The 20,072-nt window shown below is 32.6% G+C and overlaps 1 protein-coding gene across 10 annotated transcripts in view; it reads left to right on the forward strand.

Annotated features, from left to right (window-relative positions):
- The window catches only part of LOC127729701 (arf-GAP with GTPase, ANK repeat and PH domain-containing protein 1-like), a 121,619-nt gene that overhangs the window by 14,189 nt on the left and 87,358 nt on the right, over positions 1-20,072 (forward strand). For all 10 annotated transcript variants that reach the window (XM_052237547.1, XM_052237551.1, XM_052237549.1 and 7 more), the window contains exons 2-5: positions 6,941-6,999; positions 9,857-9,944; positions 12,273-12,358; positions 14,185-14,326. In XM_052237547.1, coding sequence (XP_052093507.1) covers positions 6,941-6,999; positions 9,857-9,944; positions 12,273-12,358; positions 14,185-14,326 — 375 coding nt within the window. The remainder of the gene's footprint in view (positions 1-6,940; positions 7,000-9,856; positions 9,945-12,272; positions 12,359-14,184; positions 14,327-20,072) is intronic.

The raw sequence follows: 20,072 nt of genomic DNA on the forward strand, positions 1-20,072 counted from the left end.
ATACATGTATTATTAGAGATTTTTCTTCTTCTTTCCCTTAAGGCCAACTAAAATTAATTAGTAGATTTTCATCCAGATTTTTGAAAAAAATGTTCTACATGTAATTGCCGCTTTAGAAACCCATTTATAAACGTGGAAAAATGCTCTTTTCAGTTGGACTACCTGCACTGAATTTATTTTGCTTTCTAAGTGATGGTTTATAGTCCCCATAAAATGAAGCAAATGTTTTGGTATGCTAAACAAATATGAGTACAGAATAAAATGAAAACTCAAATAGTGTTGAAAATAATAGGGTTGGTGCCAATGCAAGATGCAAATATAATTACAATGTAAAACTTGAAAAAGTTGTTGAATGACTCTATTAAGGGTATTAGGACAGTGTTTACTGTGCTGTTTTTCAACAAAAAACGAAAGCCATTGGTAAATCTAAGGGATTGCTATAATAAAATACGTATGTTTGTAGACTTTTTGAACTCAATATACGGTCATAAATCTAACAAGTTCGTGCTTGTGTCAATTTCTTTAATCCAGTCATGTTTTATTGTAACAATGTGTTCCACGATTCTTGCGCTTTGGATATCGTTCACAGTCCAAATTTTCTTACACTAAGTCATTGTATAAATAAAAGTATCCACGGTTTTTATACGACCGCAAAAAAATTTTTGTGGTCGTATATTGGTATGACGTTGGCGTCGTCGTCGTCGTCGTCGTCGTCCGGCGTCGTCGTCCGAATACACATTAGTTTTCGCACTCTAACTTTAGTTTAAGTGAATGGATCTCATTGTAATTTTACCATAAGGTTCAATACCACAAAAGGAAGGTGGGGATTGATTTTGGGGGTTATGGTACTAACAGTTAAGGAATTAGGGGCCAAAAGGGGCCAAAAATTAAGCATTTTTGTAACTTCCAGACATAACTTGTGAGTAAGTGTATGGATCTCTCTGACATTGTACCACAAGGTTCCATATCACAAAGGGAATGCTGGGATTGATTTTGGGGGTAATTGTCTCCAAATTTTAGGAATTAGGGGCCAAAAAGGGGCAAAAAACAAGCATTTTTCTAGTTTCATGACAATAACTTGCTTGTAAGTGTATGGATCTTTATGAAATTGTACTACAAGGTTCCATATCACAAAGGGAATACTGGGATTGATTTTTGGGGTAATTTCCTCCAAATATTAGGAATTAGGGGCCAAAAAGGGGCAAAAAACAAGCATTTTTCTAGTTTCATGACAATAACTTGTTTGTAAGTGTATGGATCTTTATGAAATTGTACTACAAGGTTCCATATCACAAAGGGAAGGCTGGGATTGATTTTGGGGGTTTTCACTCAAAATTTTAGTAATTAGGGGCCATAAAAGGGCAAACAAAACATGCATTTTTCTAGTTTCAGGACAATAACTTGTGTGTAAGTGTATGGATCTTTATGAAATTGTACTGCAAGGTTCCATATCACAAAGGGAAAGCTGGAATTGAGTTTGGGGGTAATTGCCCTAAACGTTTAGGAATTTGGGGCCAAAAAGGGGCCAAAAAACAAGCATTTTTCTAGTTTCCAGACAATAACTTGTGTTCAAGTGTATGAATCTCTCTGAAATTGTAGTGCAAGGTACCATACCACAAAGGGAAAGCTGGGATTGAGTTTGGGGGCGGTGAATCATAAGGGGGTTCAAAAAATTGGGGGGGGATTTTTTTTTTCCTTTTTTTTCTTTAACATTTTCCATTTTAAATTGGTTATTTCTGATTTATATATAAAAGCAAATAATAATGATATGGTTTGAATAGGCATACATGTGAACCTCCCGACGGGAGTACAATAATCCCGTTTTCAGGGGTCTCCTCCCGACCTCCCGTTGAAGAGGAAAAAATCCCGTGTATGAAATTTTTCATGAATGAAAAATTTCTGCCCAACATATCATCTCAGGCATCTGGTGTAACTGACATTACCTGAAGTTATATTTTACCTGTAAATCAATTAACATGCATAATTATATGGCTTCACTTGTCAGCTTGGGTGTCAAACATACTGGTAAGCAACGATTTTTACCTCAGGCTAACTGCCGTTGTGTAACAAAAACTGTGTATTTATTGGGTTACTTCCCTTGATTTATCCTGTTTTAAGTTACTTTCCTTTTAATAATGAAAATTTTTAAAAGAATATAAATAAAATATAAATTGAACAAATAATCATAAAAGGATGGTTATTAAATGATTTTAAATGTCTTAGGACAAATAAAAAAATAATAATTTGAAAATTATTTGAGGATTCTATACTTCCTTTTAAGGCTTAAATTGAAATTTATATAATAACTATGACCCTAACTTTACAGATAGAATGAATTTCTGAGTTTGCAAATAAAAACTAATAAAGATAAAAAAAAAAATAAAAACTATTTGCAAGAGAAAAAAAAAAATAAATAAAAACTATTTGCAGACAGCTAAAAAAATGTTCTGGTTGCAATGATTGTTTTATAGAATATGAAGTAAAAAATTTAAAGAACATACTGGAAAAAAACTATGTTAGATTGAACATGTAGAATATAAAGATGGAGAAACTTTATAAGTACAAGGGTACTATAAACATAATAAATTGGATGGAAAGTTGAAGAAAACACACTTTAAAAGACCATTTTTACAGCACACGGTTACATTTACAACAAAATTAATGTCGATTAAAAACCTCCTGATCTGAGTCCTAATCTCCTGACCAAAATTTCCCAATCTCCTGATCTGAGTTTCACAGTCCATCACATGTATGAATAGGTAAATTGAAAATTTTTAAGTTCTTAGACCACTTTCATTCTGTGTCAGAAACCTATGCTGTGTCAAATATTTAATTACAATCCAAATTCAGTGCTGTATCAAGCTTGAATGTTGTGTCCATACTTGCCCCAACTGTTCAGGGTTCGACCTCTGCGGTCGTATCAAGCTGCGCCCCAGCGGAGCATTTTATTTAATCTCAGAACATTTGTGACATACAGTGATTTGCGTTCTTGGACACAGCGTATTACGTACTCGTAACCCGAATATTTCATGCCCTTCACGTAAGTAAGTAAGTGAGTAAGTAATACGAAAAACCGAAATTTTAAACTGGAAGTTTTGAATGAAACAAAATTATCGACGGTTACAGGTAACAGAAATGAACAAAATCCGGAAATCGTAAATTTTTCAAAATAAAAAAAATCGGGGCGGGCGGGGATGAAAATCTATCAATTAATTTTAATTGGCCTAAGCTTCCTGCCATGGGAGTATTATCCTACTGTTTGTGTACATGTTTGATTTGAGGAAAACATATGTGCGGGTATATATAAGTGTTTTAACAAATCAGCTTTCTATTCTTGTTCATCTTTAAAAGTTAAAGTTAAAATGGAAAATTATGTTTAAAACAGGAGTGTGAAAACAATTGTGAAGTATCTGTAGAGTACTACATGTATAAGCAAGAAATAAGAGAAAAACTTGACTTCACGATGATTGTTCTTGAAATTGTACTTCTTTTTAAACAGTCTAATAATCTACTGAATCCATATTATTATGCATTTTGAAAACCCGATATTTTCTGATAGGTATCAGAATTAAATACTTACATGTATAGATACATATATATAACTCTAAAGATTTGCACCAACGGTACAATTTTTTCCCAATCTGAGCAGCATCGTCTATTCTAGACCGTCTGGTACATATTAAATTTGCTGTTTGGTCCTTTTTATAGACTTCTATATATATATTTATACACATTTCTTCGTTCTTTTCGTAGCATTGCATAACGATGTATAAATAAATTACGACATGTAGTAAAAAAATAGTAAATGTAATAATTTCAATCTATTCTTCAATCAGATTTCAAACTGCTGCTTGTGTTTTGTTTTAGCTATAGGTCCCTGAAACATTAATGTGATGAATAAATTTAATTGTATTTTACTCAACACTGCACGTAAATTCTATTCAAGGGAAAATTCATAAACTTTGACTTATCATCTAAATATGTTTATAATACCATAAAATACACATTCACAAAGTTGCATTGATATATGCAGTTATAAAGAAGAAAAGGATTAATTAATAATTTTATTTATTGACTTTTTCTAGTGAGTCAGTGTGACATATTTTATCGATGGCATGCTGGGAGTGGAACTAAAATCCTTTAATGATTTTTAATGTAATTTAAAGCATGTTGATTACTATTTTTCTAAGGTAACAACCATCCAATAATAAAAAATTCCTTTGGTAAATTTAAAGGTTTAATGTTTTTGAATTTTGATACATTTTTGTGTGTATTGTGACAGTGCTAAAAGTAGATTGTATAAATTAATGTTTTTAAAATATTTTTCCCAACAGCTATGTTTAACAAATCTACATACATTTGTACTGAGGATTCATTTATTTTTTTTACCGATTTTCATGGAATTCGGAAAAATTGTATTTTTGTGGATGGACATTTTTTTTACCTTCTAGCTAACATTTCACAAATAAGAACTTGTGTAATCATGTATTTTTCTCTTGAACAGATCATTATTCTGTAAAAGTATTGTTGTGATCTACACCCCATTACATTTAAAACTCTAGGGTACACTGTTTCAGGTGTGAATGACATTTCAATGGATTATAAGACAGAACTGGGATTTTAATACACAAAGATTGGAAAATTATTTTAATATTTTCATTTTGGGGGAGAGATGAGGGCAAATACCTAGATCAATGTTGAATATTTTATTAACTTTTGAGTATGCTCCATTGCAAATAAATGATGACATTAAACATGTATTTGACATTCTGTGTATTCCTTTATTTTCATGCATATCATGATCAATTTTCATGGATTGATGACAAAATGCAATTTCATAGATATTTGATTTGGTAGTTTTGCAAAAAGTTAGAATACAAGCCAAAAGAAAATTTGTACTTTGTTGAATATCTATATTCATGGTTCACCTAAATCCAGGAATGAATCCTCAGTACTTTAAAGATGAATAAAAAGGTTAAAAATTTGACAAATGACAAAACAAATTTTTCCAAATATTCGTTTTAAAATTCTGGCTTATATTAACATCCATGAAGTGGGCTAGTATCATTTACAAATATTTTTAAATTCTTCTTGATGATGGGAAACAGGTTTTTCCAAGAAAATACTGCAAACTATCACACACATCTTGAAGTTACGAGAGTTTCACTAGACATTTTCAACAAGTGGCAACATTTGTTTTCCTGAATTTCCGTGGCACTGAAAGGATGTGTGGATTATATTATGTAACAATACAGATTATACACGGCAGATTATGGTAGTAGTTATTTCAAAGTGGGAACCCACCTGAATGTCAAAGATCTTAAGTTTTACCTGATCTGATGTTGTATATGTAATAAGAAGATGTTGTATGATTGCCAATGATATAATTAATTATCCAACAGATTCCAAATGACATGAATGTACATGTATGTTGAAATGTCTTCTAAGAATCAATGCAGTCATACAATTATGACAGAAATGTGCCCTTTGAGTAATTAATGTAGGAACCTTTTTGGGCGGCATTACTGTTACATCTTGATATTTTTTATCATGTTAAAAATACACACATTGTATATTTTGGTAAAATAATATAAATTGTTCGAGAATTGCTACACCAATTGAATCAATTATTACTGGAAAAATACATGCAAAGTATTAAGTGTTGTATACTTGAAAAGAAGGTGTTTCTTCAAAACATAAAACATTGATTTTATGTGATCTCTGTATACATGGTAAAGGCTCATGGGAGTTTGTAGTATGAGCAACAGGTGAAACCTAAATTTATCTGTTGATAAGCAGTGGTGTACAGGTGATTAAGGAAGGAATTCACTTTTTTTGTTTCAAAGTCTGCTTCAGAAGGAAAATGACTATCTTATTTATAATCTTTTAGATACAAAAAAACATACTTAACTATGCATGTGCAAAAGGGAACTTCTAATGCAATTTCAAATACAGATACATGTAAAAATAGATTGTTGATTGAAATAACTAAAACTTAATTATGAAACCGATTAAATATGTCAGCTCTTGATTGAAACAAGAAAATACATTGGATTAACTTTTGAATACTCATAACATGTAAAAGTTGGACTGTTGATCACTTGGGAAATGCAGGAATGCAATTATTTCAGGATTCAGTTATCAGTGGAATAGCTTTTTGCAAAATTAAATAAATCATCAAATTGATAAGATATCATGAGCCAAAGGAAATTAAATTTGAGGTGTATGATACAAGTGTTCATGATTTCTGTGGACTGGATACCCTTACTGCTTATGTTGACACAAGTGAAGTTTAAAGCGGTGAAAGTTGTATGTGCTCAAAGCTAGATTGAGACAGTTGATGTTATGTCATGGATTTCTTGCAAAGATTTAAAAAGTTTGATTCTCAAAGTGAAAGGAAACCACAATGTTTGTGATCAATGATATTTGATAATGAAATATATATGGAATGGATAAGTAGTTAGCTGTGATGTTTGGTTCCTTCAAGCGTTTGACATTACCTTATCGTAGAACAAAAACCGATGGAGCAATAGTAACACATAAATATAGATCATGTAAGTAAAACAATTTGGCAGGAAACTTAACAAACTTCTGTTGATTTAAAACGGTGGGCCAATTTCCTTGAACTTTTTTCACACCAGGTTTATTTTCTAAAAGACATCAGCAGTTGAATGTGAAACCACGGTCTCCTGAATTTCAAGCAATAACTGATAAGAAAGGTAAAACAAAATTACGTGTATTGAACTTTACTATATTCATTATTTTTTTTAACCTATTTTTTTTTATAGGGAAGGATATATATATATATATATGAATCCTCATGTCTGTCACACTTATGACCTAAATTACCTGTGTTATAGTGGATCATAAGTCAGAGAAAACAGTTACCAGAACTTTGTTAGACCTTTAACCTTAAGAAGTTAATTGTTTCTATTTTCAGATTCATTTGTAAACAGCCAGGAATGGACATTGAGCAGATCAGTACCAGACCTCAAATTGGTATGTGCAAATTAACAATTGATAGATTTTTTTTTCAAATGTAACAAATGAAAGAATTGGATAATTGCAAACAAATTTATATAAACAGGTATGCAATTTCTAAGTTGAGAGTTGAACTAAGTTGAATGTGGAAGAGAAGAACTATCATCTTACACATTGATTTTCTCTATTGAAATAGAAAAGAATTTTGAGTTTTACTGTCATAATATTTGTCTCACTTGTGAGACGTAGGGAGACTCGTACTATCTTGCAGCAGCCAAGATGACAGCTTTTTATATAAAGCTTTATATTTCAGAAGGTAGAAGACCTTGATGCTTCATACCTTGTATGTAGATGCCTTATGTTACAAAGTTTCTGTCTGTCATATGTCCATTGTCCTTGACTTCTTTTTTTGTGGTTCAGCCACAGTATTTTCATCGGTGGCGGCAGAGTAATCATCGTTGGAGGTGTGAACAATTAGTTTTCTGTTCAAGTCAGTTTGAATGGAACAACTTGTGATAGAATTACATAGATCATTCAATGATATTTTCTATAATGTTACTTGCAAGGTCTACATGTCCGTCAGACAGAGTTACCTGACCTCAACCACTTTTCAAGGATTTGTGATCAATATTAAGTTTTCATGGTCAAGTCTCTACCTCAGACACTATAAGCAATAGGACAACAGTATTTGCTGTATGGAATAATTGTAAGGTGTGCATGGCTGGCAGGGTTCATCTGAACATGACGTCACTTTCATGGTTCATTAGTCAGTGTTAAATTTTTATGGTTATGTCTGTTTCTCATATTTGATGTATGGAATGATTGCATGGTGGATATGTCTGTCTTGCAGGGTTCATCTAAACTTTGTTCTCATTTTTATGGTTCATTTGTCAATTTCAATCCCAAAAGTAATGTGGCTGATCAACAGGTTATTTTAAGTTTTACCTGTTGATCTGACAGGTAAACTAGTACCAGACATTGGTCAATCTTTTTGATGTTATTTCTCATGTTTAACTGTTGAAATAATAATAGTCAAAACATATTAAAATTAATTAAATGAAAAAAAATTGAGCCAAAAATCAACAGAACAATGCTTGCAAGTGTGTGTGTTTGCACAGGGATTTCACATACTGTAAACCAACTAATTTTCGTGAGTGATTTATTTTCACAACATTCGCGAGAAGCAAAATAACGCGTATATAAATAGTCCCAAAAATTTAAAACTCGGATCCTTCCTTGTCTAATTACATCAAGTAAATTTGAAAATCGCGAAATTAAATCGCCACGAATTGGGCTAGAAAGGGCTAAACGCGAAATAAATTATCCGTGAAAATAAGTTAGTTTACAGTATTCAGATTATTATGTCTTTGTTCTGACTTTCATATGTGTCAAGTCAAAATACGATATTAGAAAATGTTTTCTTTGTAAACTTTCTTATTAAAATGTTGTAGCATTAATAAAGATTATACGGCAAAGGCAAACATTAGTCCACACTTCAAATGGTAATAAGTTACTGTCAGTTCACCAAATCCATATCAGAAGTAGGAAGAAATTATTTTCTTGTCTTGTGAAATAATTTGATCATAATCATTGACCTTGATTCCCCAATGGTGACCTTTATCAACTTAAATACTTTTAGTTACAATGATAAAATGTCTGGCTGGCTCAAATTTATGTTTAAAGCCCATCCAATCAGTCATTGTTCATTGACTTTGAAACTTTTGCATAGTTTACATTTTTTAAGTTTGTGTTTTGGTCATAATCAGTTTAAAGGGGCACTAGCTACGAGATATAAAAAAAAGATAAAATATGATTTTTTTTGTTCAATCATTAATGAAAGTGGAATAGTGAAATAATTTTAGCAGCCAGTATTGTCTAATATTGTCAAAATAAGCAAATAAATATTGATGATGAATTATTCACTTGCAAGTGAATAATTCAACCTCATTGAATCTGTATTCTTTTGAACTTCAATTTAACCCCTTAGATAGAGTTGGATAACGTATAAACTGTGTGCATTTTTGATTATTTAAAGGAAAAAAATGTCAACATTGAAAGTAAACAAAGGTAATTCATTTAATTGACTGATTCGATCCTCAAAAAAATCATTCTGAAACAGGTAAAAATGATGATTAACATATATTTTTAATCTATAAATGAAATTAAATAGACCTAGAAGAATCCAATTGCACGAGTTGCGCTATTTATTTATATCTTTATTCATGTTTATATCCCTTAAATGGGCATTGGTGGTTTTCGGGAGGTCAACTCAACAGTTAATTAGATGGCGTCTATACTAAAATACACACAAAACAAAGCTACATATTATCGCCCCTTTGCCCTGTAAATTGTTTATTTTAGATTTTTTATAATTTGGATAAATGTTTTACATTGTTATATAACAAATATGAGAATTTGAGTCAAATCGGTGAACATGAATTTGACAGCTAGTGCCCCTTTAAAGTGGCAATGGCTGTCAAATTCGTTGTACTAGCATTGACAATTCTCAAATCCAAAGAGATTATATACATTGTATGACCCTGCATCTTCAGCAATGCTTTATTAACTGAATTTGCATAGTGACTGTGTACTGTTGTTATATAGAATTGCCATTTGAATTTCAACATTTGCATTATACATACTACCAAAACTGTATACAAGAGACATGTCAACAGTTTATTATCATCTTTAAAGGAATATTTCATGTTAGTGATACAAATATAAATGAGGAAGAATACAATGCAGACAACTTTTGTTTTCAATTCTTTTGTTTATTTCAAGATATTGGACAAAGTTATTTAAATGAACTATAATGAATGGATTATACACCTAAATATTTTGATAATAGTTCTATAATTATTTTTGACATTTTCAGGGAATTTTAGGCAGTGTTCACAGTGGGAAGTCAGCATTGGTGCATCGATATCTAACTGGTTCCTACATGCAAGAAGAATCTCCAGAAGGTATGTTCCATAAAAGTCAGACAGATAGATATACATCAGAGTTCGCGATAGCCGTTGGACCTGTCGGTCATGAACGCCCAAATTGCACTAGGTCCGTCTTAATTCAGCGTAGAGTTAAGAAAAATGATTATGACAGTATTTTTTAGTCCAAAAAATATAGACCCCTGTTGCTTTTCTTAAAGTAATTTGTAATATTCATATTGCATATTAATTCTGTACTTAAAAACATGTCTCATCACATTGTAAAAAGACTTCTCAGTTCTGTATGGGCTAAGTAAAATATATTATTTTGCCTTTGGTATAATGCAGAGTGCAGGAAGTATCTAGTAATAAAAAATACTGACTGCACACATCGACCAATCAGGATTAGCAATACTCCTAATTCTGAATACCTTATTTTCTTAAAATGGCCGAGCACATAATATATAATGGTTGATTTTAACCATTACCTTCCTCATAAGCGAGTGTATTGGCACATGAAACTTAAAACAGCCGTAATAAGTTCAACTGTGTTGAAATTTGATAAGGCCAGGAACAAGAGTGTGTTCATGATTTCCAGACCAACCACACAGTATTGCTGCAGCCATAGTGTTTATATGAGGACTTCTTCAAAAACTTTTGAATCAAAAGAAGGTATCATGAGTTTAATCAAAATTTGTGACAGAATCTACCAAAACCGTGTTCATTTTGTTCTTACATGTAACTAGGTGCAAAAGATTTGTCTGTAATCAGAGTGAATTTTGTGCTGTAAACACAGCTATATTTTTCAATTCCTTGACTCACATTTAGCTTATTATACCCAGTCGGACAGTCCTGTTCTTGTTATCTCAACTCCTCTGAAACCACACGACAGAATTTCATAAAACTTGATAGTCAATAAGGACACACATGTACTATGTAAATGTGCATATCGAAAGGAAATTACAATTCAATTTTTTTTCTAGAAGTTATGCCCCTTTGAACTTAGAATTTTAGCCTAAATGTACTACTGCAACAGTTTGTAATTGCAACTCCTCTGAAACCACACAACAGAATTTTATGAAACTTTGTAGTTAATGAGGACATACCGTATAGCGGGTTATTTTCGCGGGTGTAAAATTTTGCGATTTGGGGGCAACAAAGTATACGAAAAATTTTGGCGGTTTTTATTTTGGTGGATTCTTAAATCCCAATTAAATATTTTGGTGGATACTGAAATTGTTGCAGTTAAAAAGTTGTAAAACTTGACAAACAAGTGTCTATTGTTATGGTTAATTAATTATTTTTTTTACTGAAATGACCTAATATTTATTGATTAGTTTCTGATACAGTTAATCATAAGAATACCGCTAACTTAGATAATTATTTGTTACAGGTATTCAAATGTCTTGTAAATTTTACGATTGATTAGATTTGACCGGACCTTTGATATACTTACTAATTAGGTTACAAAATTATCATGAGTGTTTACAACTCTTATATAGTTTGACACTTATTAATATGGGGTAATTACCTGATAAGAGTACCATACACTCTTATTCTAATTGACACTTATTAATAAGGGTATACACACCTGACAGTCATTTTATAAAATACATTTATGTACAATGCCCTTTGGCATTTATTTTGTTAAAACTAACATATACCGTTATTGACCTGCCAACAGGGAAAAATAGATCGTTTACAAAATCCTTTAACCATGTTAACTTCGAAACTACCAAACGTATGCATAAATTTTCGCGGAATTTATTTTCACGATTTTCGTTTATCCGCCAAAATAAGCGAAAATAAACACCCCGCGAAAATAACCCGCTATACGGTACTATGTAGATGTACATATTCACAAGAAATTTTTATCAGATGACTTTTGAAGGAGTTATGAGTCTATGACCTTAGGAATCTGGTGAGATTGTGTTTGCCCAGTGAGAAAGTGGGGGTGTGGGGTTTGTGAGCGTGCTACAAAGGTTGTTTACAGCTCTTCTATAAAAGCATGCAAAGCAAACCTTTGATCAACTTGCTTGCTATGTTTGATTGGATGCTTGCAAACAATAGGTAGGCTGAGTTTCAGTCTGTTTTATATATACTGGGATTTAATTGGACAATAAAAATTGACATGCAATGAAGTTTATGTTTATTGTCCAATCAAATTCCATTATATAGTAAACAGACTGAAACAGACTACCTACCTTTTGTTTACAAACATCCAAACAAACATAGCAAGCAAGTTGATCAAAGGTTTGCTTTGCATGCTTTTATAGAAGAGCTGTAATTTTTTTATCGCTTTGATTATGTGTTATATATATGTTACCATGCAAGTATTGAAATCCAGATTATATAATCTTTTAATAGGTGGTCGTTTCAAAAAGGAAGTAATAATAGATGGTCAGAGTTACCTACTTTTGATAAGGGATGAAGGAGGATCACCTGAAATGCAGGTTTGTATTATAATCAATACTAAAATGTATCAGGTATGATGTACATTATATGAATAAAGCTATGCCATCAAAGTTATTGAGAAGGGATGGCTGGTTGTTGAAAAAAATAAGGATGTTTTATCTAATTATGCCCCCGCTGTAGCAGAGGGGGCATTAAGTTTTATCCTTGTCCATCTGTATGTACGTCCATACGTCCGTCTGTCCGTACGTCCCAAAGTTGGTTTCCGTTCTCTAACTTGAGTTTGCCTCAGCCAAATGTACTAAAACTTATACACAATGCTTATTACCACAAAACACAGATCAAGTTTGAATTTTGATCGCGTCACTTTAACCGTTCTTGAGTTATGCCCCTTTACAAATGGAAAAATTACTGAATTTTTCGTTTCCCTTCTCTAACTTTAGTTTGCCTCAGCCAAATGTACTAAAACTTATACACAATGCTTATTACCACATAATACAGATCAAGTTCGAAATAAGTTGGCGTCACTTTTACCTTTCTTAAGCATTTGTTCCTTTCTAAACAAAAAAATTGATGAATTTTTCGTTTTCGTGCTCTTACTTGGATTCCCTCAACCAAATGTTATGAAACTTATACACAATGCTTACTACCACATAATACAGATCAAGTTTGAAATTGGGTGGCGTCACATTTACCTTTCTCGAGTTATGCCCCTTTCTAAACATAAAAATTGCTGAATTTTTTGTTTCTGTTCTCTTACTTTAGTTTGCCTCAACCAAATGGTATGAAACTTATACACAATGCTTATTACCACATAATACAGATCAAGTTCGAAATTGGGTAGTGTCACATTTACCGTTTTTGAGTTATACCCCTTTCTATACATAAAAATTGCTGAATTTTTCGTTTCCATTCCCTAACTTTGGTTTGCCTCAACCAAATGTTGTGAAACTTATACACAATGCTTATTACCACAAAATACAAATCAAGTTTGAATTTTGATGTTGTCAATCTAACCGTTCTAGAGTTATGCCTGTTTACAAATCGAAAAATTGCTGAATTTTAAGCTTCTGTTCTCTAACTTAAGTTAGTTGCAACCAAATGTCATGAAACTTATACACAATACTTATTAAATCAAAACTCAGATCAAGTACAAATTTTGGTAGCGTCACTTTTACTGTTCCTCAGTTATGTCCCTTTATAATTTTATATGATATGCAAGAGGGGGCATCATCTGTGTCCAATGGACACATTCCCCATTTATTTTTCCTTTAATTCAGTTTAACTTAATTTATCATGATAATATAGTACGATTTACAAATAGGAGAAAAATCTGTCAACCCTTTCTGGAGTTAATGCCCCTGAAATTTATATTTTACTGTTTTTTACAGTTTTGGCTGTTCTATAAAAAAAGGTTTGAGCTATCCTAAACAATTAAATTGCAAAAATGATCAGAAACACCAAGAGTAACTATAGTATGTGCATATAAAAGTCCTATTTAGCAAACTGTTTTTTTCACCAGATGACTAATACAGCACAGTTTAAGAATTTTTATTTCTAAATATATTTCACATTGTGTGTAGTTTGTTTGTGCCCATCGCCTCTACTTAGATAATATGTTTTACACCGGTAAGACATGCATGATGATTGCTTTTTTTGACAGCTATTTTGTCTTGAAAATATATAGGAATATACTCTATAACATGATACAAAGTCCTTGACATCAATCAATTGTTTAAATAAAATAAAAGATGTTGACCAACTTCTGATGTATTATATTTCTTTTCATTAGAATAATTTTACTGTAGTGAAGATATTTTACTATTAGTTACATAGTAAAAATTACATTATTATTGTTATATTACAGTTTACACACTGGGTTGATGCTGTGATATTTGTGTTCAGTCTGGAGAATGAGATGAGTTTCCAAACAGTGTACAGTTATTTTGCCAAAATGGCCCATTACCGCAATGCTGCAGAAATCCCTTTAATACTAGTTGGCACTCAAGGTATGTTGTTTTGTTGTTCACATGATCAAACCCTGTTTGTATCATTACAATCATCTCATACTGGCAGTTTTTGCTTATTTAACTATTTGTCAAATATTTTTATATTGGTATCACGTTGTCATCGTCGTCGTCAGCGTTGTCCGAAGAAAGATGGTTTCCGGATAATTACTTTAGAATAAGTAAATAGAAATCAATAAAATTTTAACACAAGGTTTATAACCACTAAAGGAAGGTTGGGATTGATTTTGGGGGTTATGGTCCTAACTGTTTAGGAATTAGAGGCCAAAAAAGGGGCCCAAATAAGTATTTTTGTAGGTTCCAGACAAACACTGTGTTAAAGTGTATGAATCTCTCTGAAATTATACCACAAGTTTCCATACAACAAAGGGATGGTTAGGATTGACTGTGGGGGGTTATGGCTCAAACCATTTAGGAATTAGAGGCAAAAAAGGGGGAAAAACAAGTTTTTTTCTGGTTAAAGGACAATCAAGACAATTTAAAGCAGTCTAAGGGAGGTAATCCAATCCCAGTTTAAAACAACAATGTTTGATTACCTCCCTTACACTGCTTGTAAATTATGTATTAAGAAATGATGATTATCTTGAGGTGATTAGCTGTCATTTTATTTTTAAAAAGTTACTATTAATATTAATTTTAGCCATGACTATGTATGTCATTTTATATTTTAAGACTTGTATGATGTATTTAAAAGGGTAATTATGGTTGCAAATTTTATTAAAATTTGAATTGAGATTATGACTATATCTTGAGGGAATGATTTTTTTTTTGGAATAAGGGAAAGGGGGAGGTGAAAAAAATTGGGGGGTGGGGGTGTAAATAAGAATTTGGGAGGGACTATTTTTTCTTATTTCAGATTTCAGAAATTAACAAGAAAATTTCTTCCAATTTTTTTTTTGGGGGTTAATATTCAACAGGATAGTGTATTGCACAAAAGCAAAAAAATGGGGTCAATTTTATTTTTGGGGAGGGGGTCAAACGCAACAGCATAGTGTATTGAACAAAAGCAAAAAAAATGAATATAAATTCAAATCATATAACCAATTTTTAAGTTCTTTGACTACAGTTATTCTGTGTCAGAAACCTATTATGTGTCAAATATTTAATTACAATCCAAATTCAAACCTGTATCAAGCCTGAATAATGTGTCCAATTTTGCCCCAACTTTTCAGGGTTGGACATCTGCGGTCATATCCAGCTGCACTCAGCGAAGCAATTTATTATTTAATGAAATTAGGGGCTCTTAAGTTACATTTTTGGAAAAAAGTGGGATCTTGTCGTAAAACATAGATTTTTTTCATCACTTGCCAAACAGGGTTTGACTTATAGGATCTGCTGACCCAGTTTAAGTTCTGCTTGCCCAACATTTTGAGGTTACAACGAAGTACACTTCCTACTTTTTATTTAAACATTTGTAAGTGTATTAAGTAACTGAAGGATAAATTACACAAATGCAGAATATTATTTACTCTTATACAATATGACCTTTAACACTTTCGCTCCTGAATTAAAAAATTTCGCAGAATTGTTAAGCCAAAATTAATCATCACCAGACAATTGCCAGTCCACAATTAATTTGACAGGTGCTGCGCTAAAATTACTATCGTATGTTTGATTGGCCATAACTCTGGAACAGATGGGGATTAGGCCAAAAAATTTGACATTCGTAGTCATCATAAATCTTATTGAATTTAGGAATACTGTTGTGTTGTAGTTTAGTTTATCTTCCTACAAAAAATGGTTTCACTGGCCTCTCAAGGTGAGTTTTGTTAGTGAAAATTCATTCAATATCGTTCCTGTTTTTGACGTAATTACCCTATTTAAACCCATGGATGTTGACTAGAGTTACGTACTGTCTGCAGTAATTCTTATAACTTGAAATCTGTTCGAGTTGTGTTTATAACAACATGATGGAAAATCGTCTGATGGTCATGATGGTTAATGTCCGCCATCTTGTACACAATAACACTAATTGAGGGTAGACAACATTATCTGTTATTTTAAAGGGAAACACTTATTATAAGTCAATGGTATTTGGTATGCAGTTTTATAAGCATTAGCATTTCTCATTTCCATTAGGTTATTATACCCCTGCTTTAAAAAAGTAGGGGTATACTGTTTTACCTCTGTCTGTCCGTCAGTCCATCCGTCAGTCTGTCCGTCTGTCCCATGAATATTTTCATCGCATCTTTCTCAGGAACTACAATACAAGGATTTCTGAAATTTGGTTTCAGGGTTTATATAAGTCGGCTTTACTGTGTGATGTGTTTTCAGATTCATCACTCAACAACTTCCTGTTTACCGAACACTTGAATCATTTTACACATGATAGCCAAGTTGAAAATTTTCGTCACATTTTTCTCAGGAACTACAATACAAGGATTTCTGAAATTTGGTTTCAGGGTTTATATAAGTCATCTATACCGTGTGATGTGTTTTCAGGTTCATCACTCAACAACTTCATGTTTACCGAACACTTGTATCATTTTACACATGATAGCCAAGTTGAAAATTTTCGTCACATTTTTCTCAGGAACTACAATACAAGGATTTCTGAAATTTGGTTTCAGGGTTTATATAAGTCATCTATACCGTGTGATGTGTTTTCAGATTCATCACTCAACAACTTCATGTTTACTGAAATATTTGGGCATAAACATAACAAATGTCAAAAACAGAACAACAAATATACTGTTCTCAATTCTTAAATATAGCAGTTCCTCTCTGTGTGGTGTCTTGTGAAACACTTAGGCAGGCACAGGTGTTTTCCACAATTCAAACTCAGTCTGCTTGATAGGAACCTAGGGACTAATTCGGCATCTCATGTAACAGAGATGGCATTTTCAAAGGAGGCAGGCATGTATAGCTGAACAAGATGGTTCTCAACAAACATAAGAGGAGGTCTGCTTCTACGTGTCTCAGACATTTAAACATTTATCAACCCCTTGGCTACAAAAGTAGAAAAATCAAGAATTGTCAAATTTGATTGGTGGTTGGTACTCAGAAAGAGTTTGAAGGCATTATATTAAGCCATTTCAATGGGCACATAGAAAACTCTTTTGTTCCACTTTTATGTTTTATGATTGTAGCAATAGTACTGAATGTATTGGTCAGCATGATCAACACCGCCTATGTTACATGTATAATCTTATATTTTACATATAAATTTTGTCTTGAAAAAGTTCATCATTGCTGACTAGCCTTTTAACTAGTGAGGTTAAAGGTCCCTTCTGCCATAATTTCATGTCTCCATGTTTTTACACATAAATTCCTTAGGTAAACCTTGACAATCATATCTAACCGTGTCACAAGCATATGCACCAAAATGTTCATACAGATTAGAAAACAACTAACTGGTTAAAAAATTATCTGTACAAAGATGAAACCCTTTACCAACTACATCTGATTTTTCCAAGCATCTTTTAATAACACTGCTATGAAGGTGTGTCTGTGAGGTTGCATTTCGTCATGGATAAATGTCAACTGGACATAATGGATGTAACTTGTGTTGTGAATCTGCCAAAACCCAAGTTATAACACTCTATTTGTGTTGTTTTTGCAGTATATACTGCTTAAACTGTACCCTCCATTTAAATAGTATCATGGTTTCATCCAGGTAAATGTTTTTGTGTTGAATATATTCCTGTTGAAAGGTGGCATTGAAATGTGTAAGGCAGGGATGATTCCATGTGTTTACAAATGGGTCCCTTGACCATCAAATTGGGAATTTTTTATACGTCGTCGTCGTCTGGCGTTGTCTGGCGTCGTCCGAAGACACATTGGTTTTCGCACTCTAACTTTAGTTTAAGTGAATGGATCTCCATGAAATTTTACCATAAGGTTCAATACCACAAAAGGAAGGTTGGGATTGATTTTGGGGGTTATGGTACCAACAGTTAAGGAATTAGGGGCCAAAAAGGGGCCAAAAATAAGCATTTTTGTAACTTTCAGACAATAACTTGTGTGTAAGTGTATGGATCTCTCTGACATTGTACCACAAGGTTCCATATCACAAAGGGAAGGCTGTAATTGATTTTGGGGGTAATTGCCTCAAAATTTTAGGAATTAGGGGCCAAAAAGGGGCCAAAAATAAGCATTTTTCTAGTTTCAAGACAATAACTTGTGTTCAAGTGTATGGATCTCTCTGAAATTGTACTGCAAGGTACCATACCACAAAGGGAAGGCTGGGATTGAGTTTGGGGGTGATGACTCATAAGGGGGTTGAAAAAATTGGGGGGGGGGATTTTTTTTTTTTTTTTTTCTTCTTTTTTTCCTTTTTTTCTTGTTTTAAAATTTTCCATTTTAAGTTGGTTATTTCTGATTTATATTTAAAAGAAAATAATAATGATATGGTAGGAGATACACACCAAACAGGATGTGTAAATTTTTATATAATAAGTATTGTGCAATAGCAAGAAATTTTCAATTGCACAGTATTGCACAATAGCAAGAAATCTTCAATTGCACAGTATTGCGCAATAGCAAGAAATCTTCAATTGCACAGTATTGTGCAATAGCAAGAAATATCCAATAGCACAATATTGCGCAATAGCAAGAAATTGTCAATTGTACAGTATTGCGCAATAGCAAGAAATATTCAATTGCACAGTATTGTGCAAAAGAAGATACTTCGTATAAATTGCTTATTTCTTGACCAATTTCAATGGGGTTTTATTCTTGAATTCTTGGGGTTCTTTAATATGCTGATTCTAACCGTGTATTAAGTTTTTATACGACCGCAAAAATTGAAAATTTTTTGGTCGTATATTGGTATGACGTTGGCGTCGTCGTCGTCGTCGTCGTCGTCGTCTGGCGTCGTCCGGCGTCGTCCGAAGACACATTGGTTTTCGCACTCTAACTTTAGTTTAAGTGAATGGATCTCCATGAAATTTTACCATAAGGTTCAATACCACGAAAGGAAGGTTGGGATTGATTTTGGGGGTTATGGTACCAACAGTTAAGGAATTAGGGGCCAAAAAGGGGCCAAAAATAAGCATTTTTGTAACTTCCAGACAATAACTTGTGTGTAAGTGTATGGATCTCTCTGAAATTGTACCACAAGGTTCCATATCACAAAGGGAAGGCTGTAATTGATTTTGGGGGTAATTGCCTCAAAATTTTAGGAATTAGGGGCCAAAAAAGGGGCAAAAAACACGCATTTTTCTAGTTTCATGACAATAACTTGTGTGTAAGTGTTTGGATATTTCTGAAATTGTACTACAAGGTTCCATATCACAAAGGGAAAGCTGGAATTGAGTTTGTGGGTAATTGCCCGAAACGTTTAGGAATAGGGGGCCAAAAAGGGGCCAAAAATAAGCATTTTTCTAGTTTCCAGACAATAACTTGTGTTCAAGTGTATGGATCTCTCTGAAATTGTACTGCAAGGTACCATACCACAAAGGGAAGGCTGGGATTGAGTTTGGGGGTGATGAATCATAAGGGGGTTCAAAAAATTTGGGAGGGGGATTTTTTTTTTTTTTTTTTTTTCTTTTTTTTCCTTTTTTTTTTTCTTTTAAAATTTTCCATTTTAAGTTGGTTATTTCTGATTAATATTTAAAAGCAAATAATAATGATATGGTAGGAGATACACACCAAACAGGATGTGTAAATTATTATATAATAAGTATTGTGCAATAGCAAGAAATTTTCAATTGCACAGTATTGCACAATTGCAAGAAATCTTCAATTGCACAGTATTGCGCAATAGCAAGAAATCTTCAATTGCACA

Source organism: Mytilus californianus, unplaced genomic scaffold (genome assembly GCF_021869535.1).
Source record: "Mytilus californianus isolate M0D057914Y unplaced genomic scaffold, xbMytCali1.0.p SCAF_2, whole genome shotgun sequence".
NCBI classification, from domain to species: domain Eukaryota; kingdom Metazoa; phylum Mollusca; class Bivalvia; order Mytilida; family Mytilidae; genus Mytilus; species Mytilus californianus.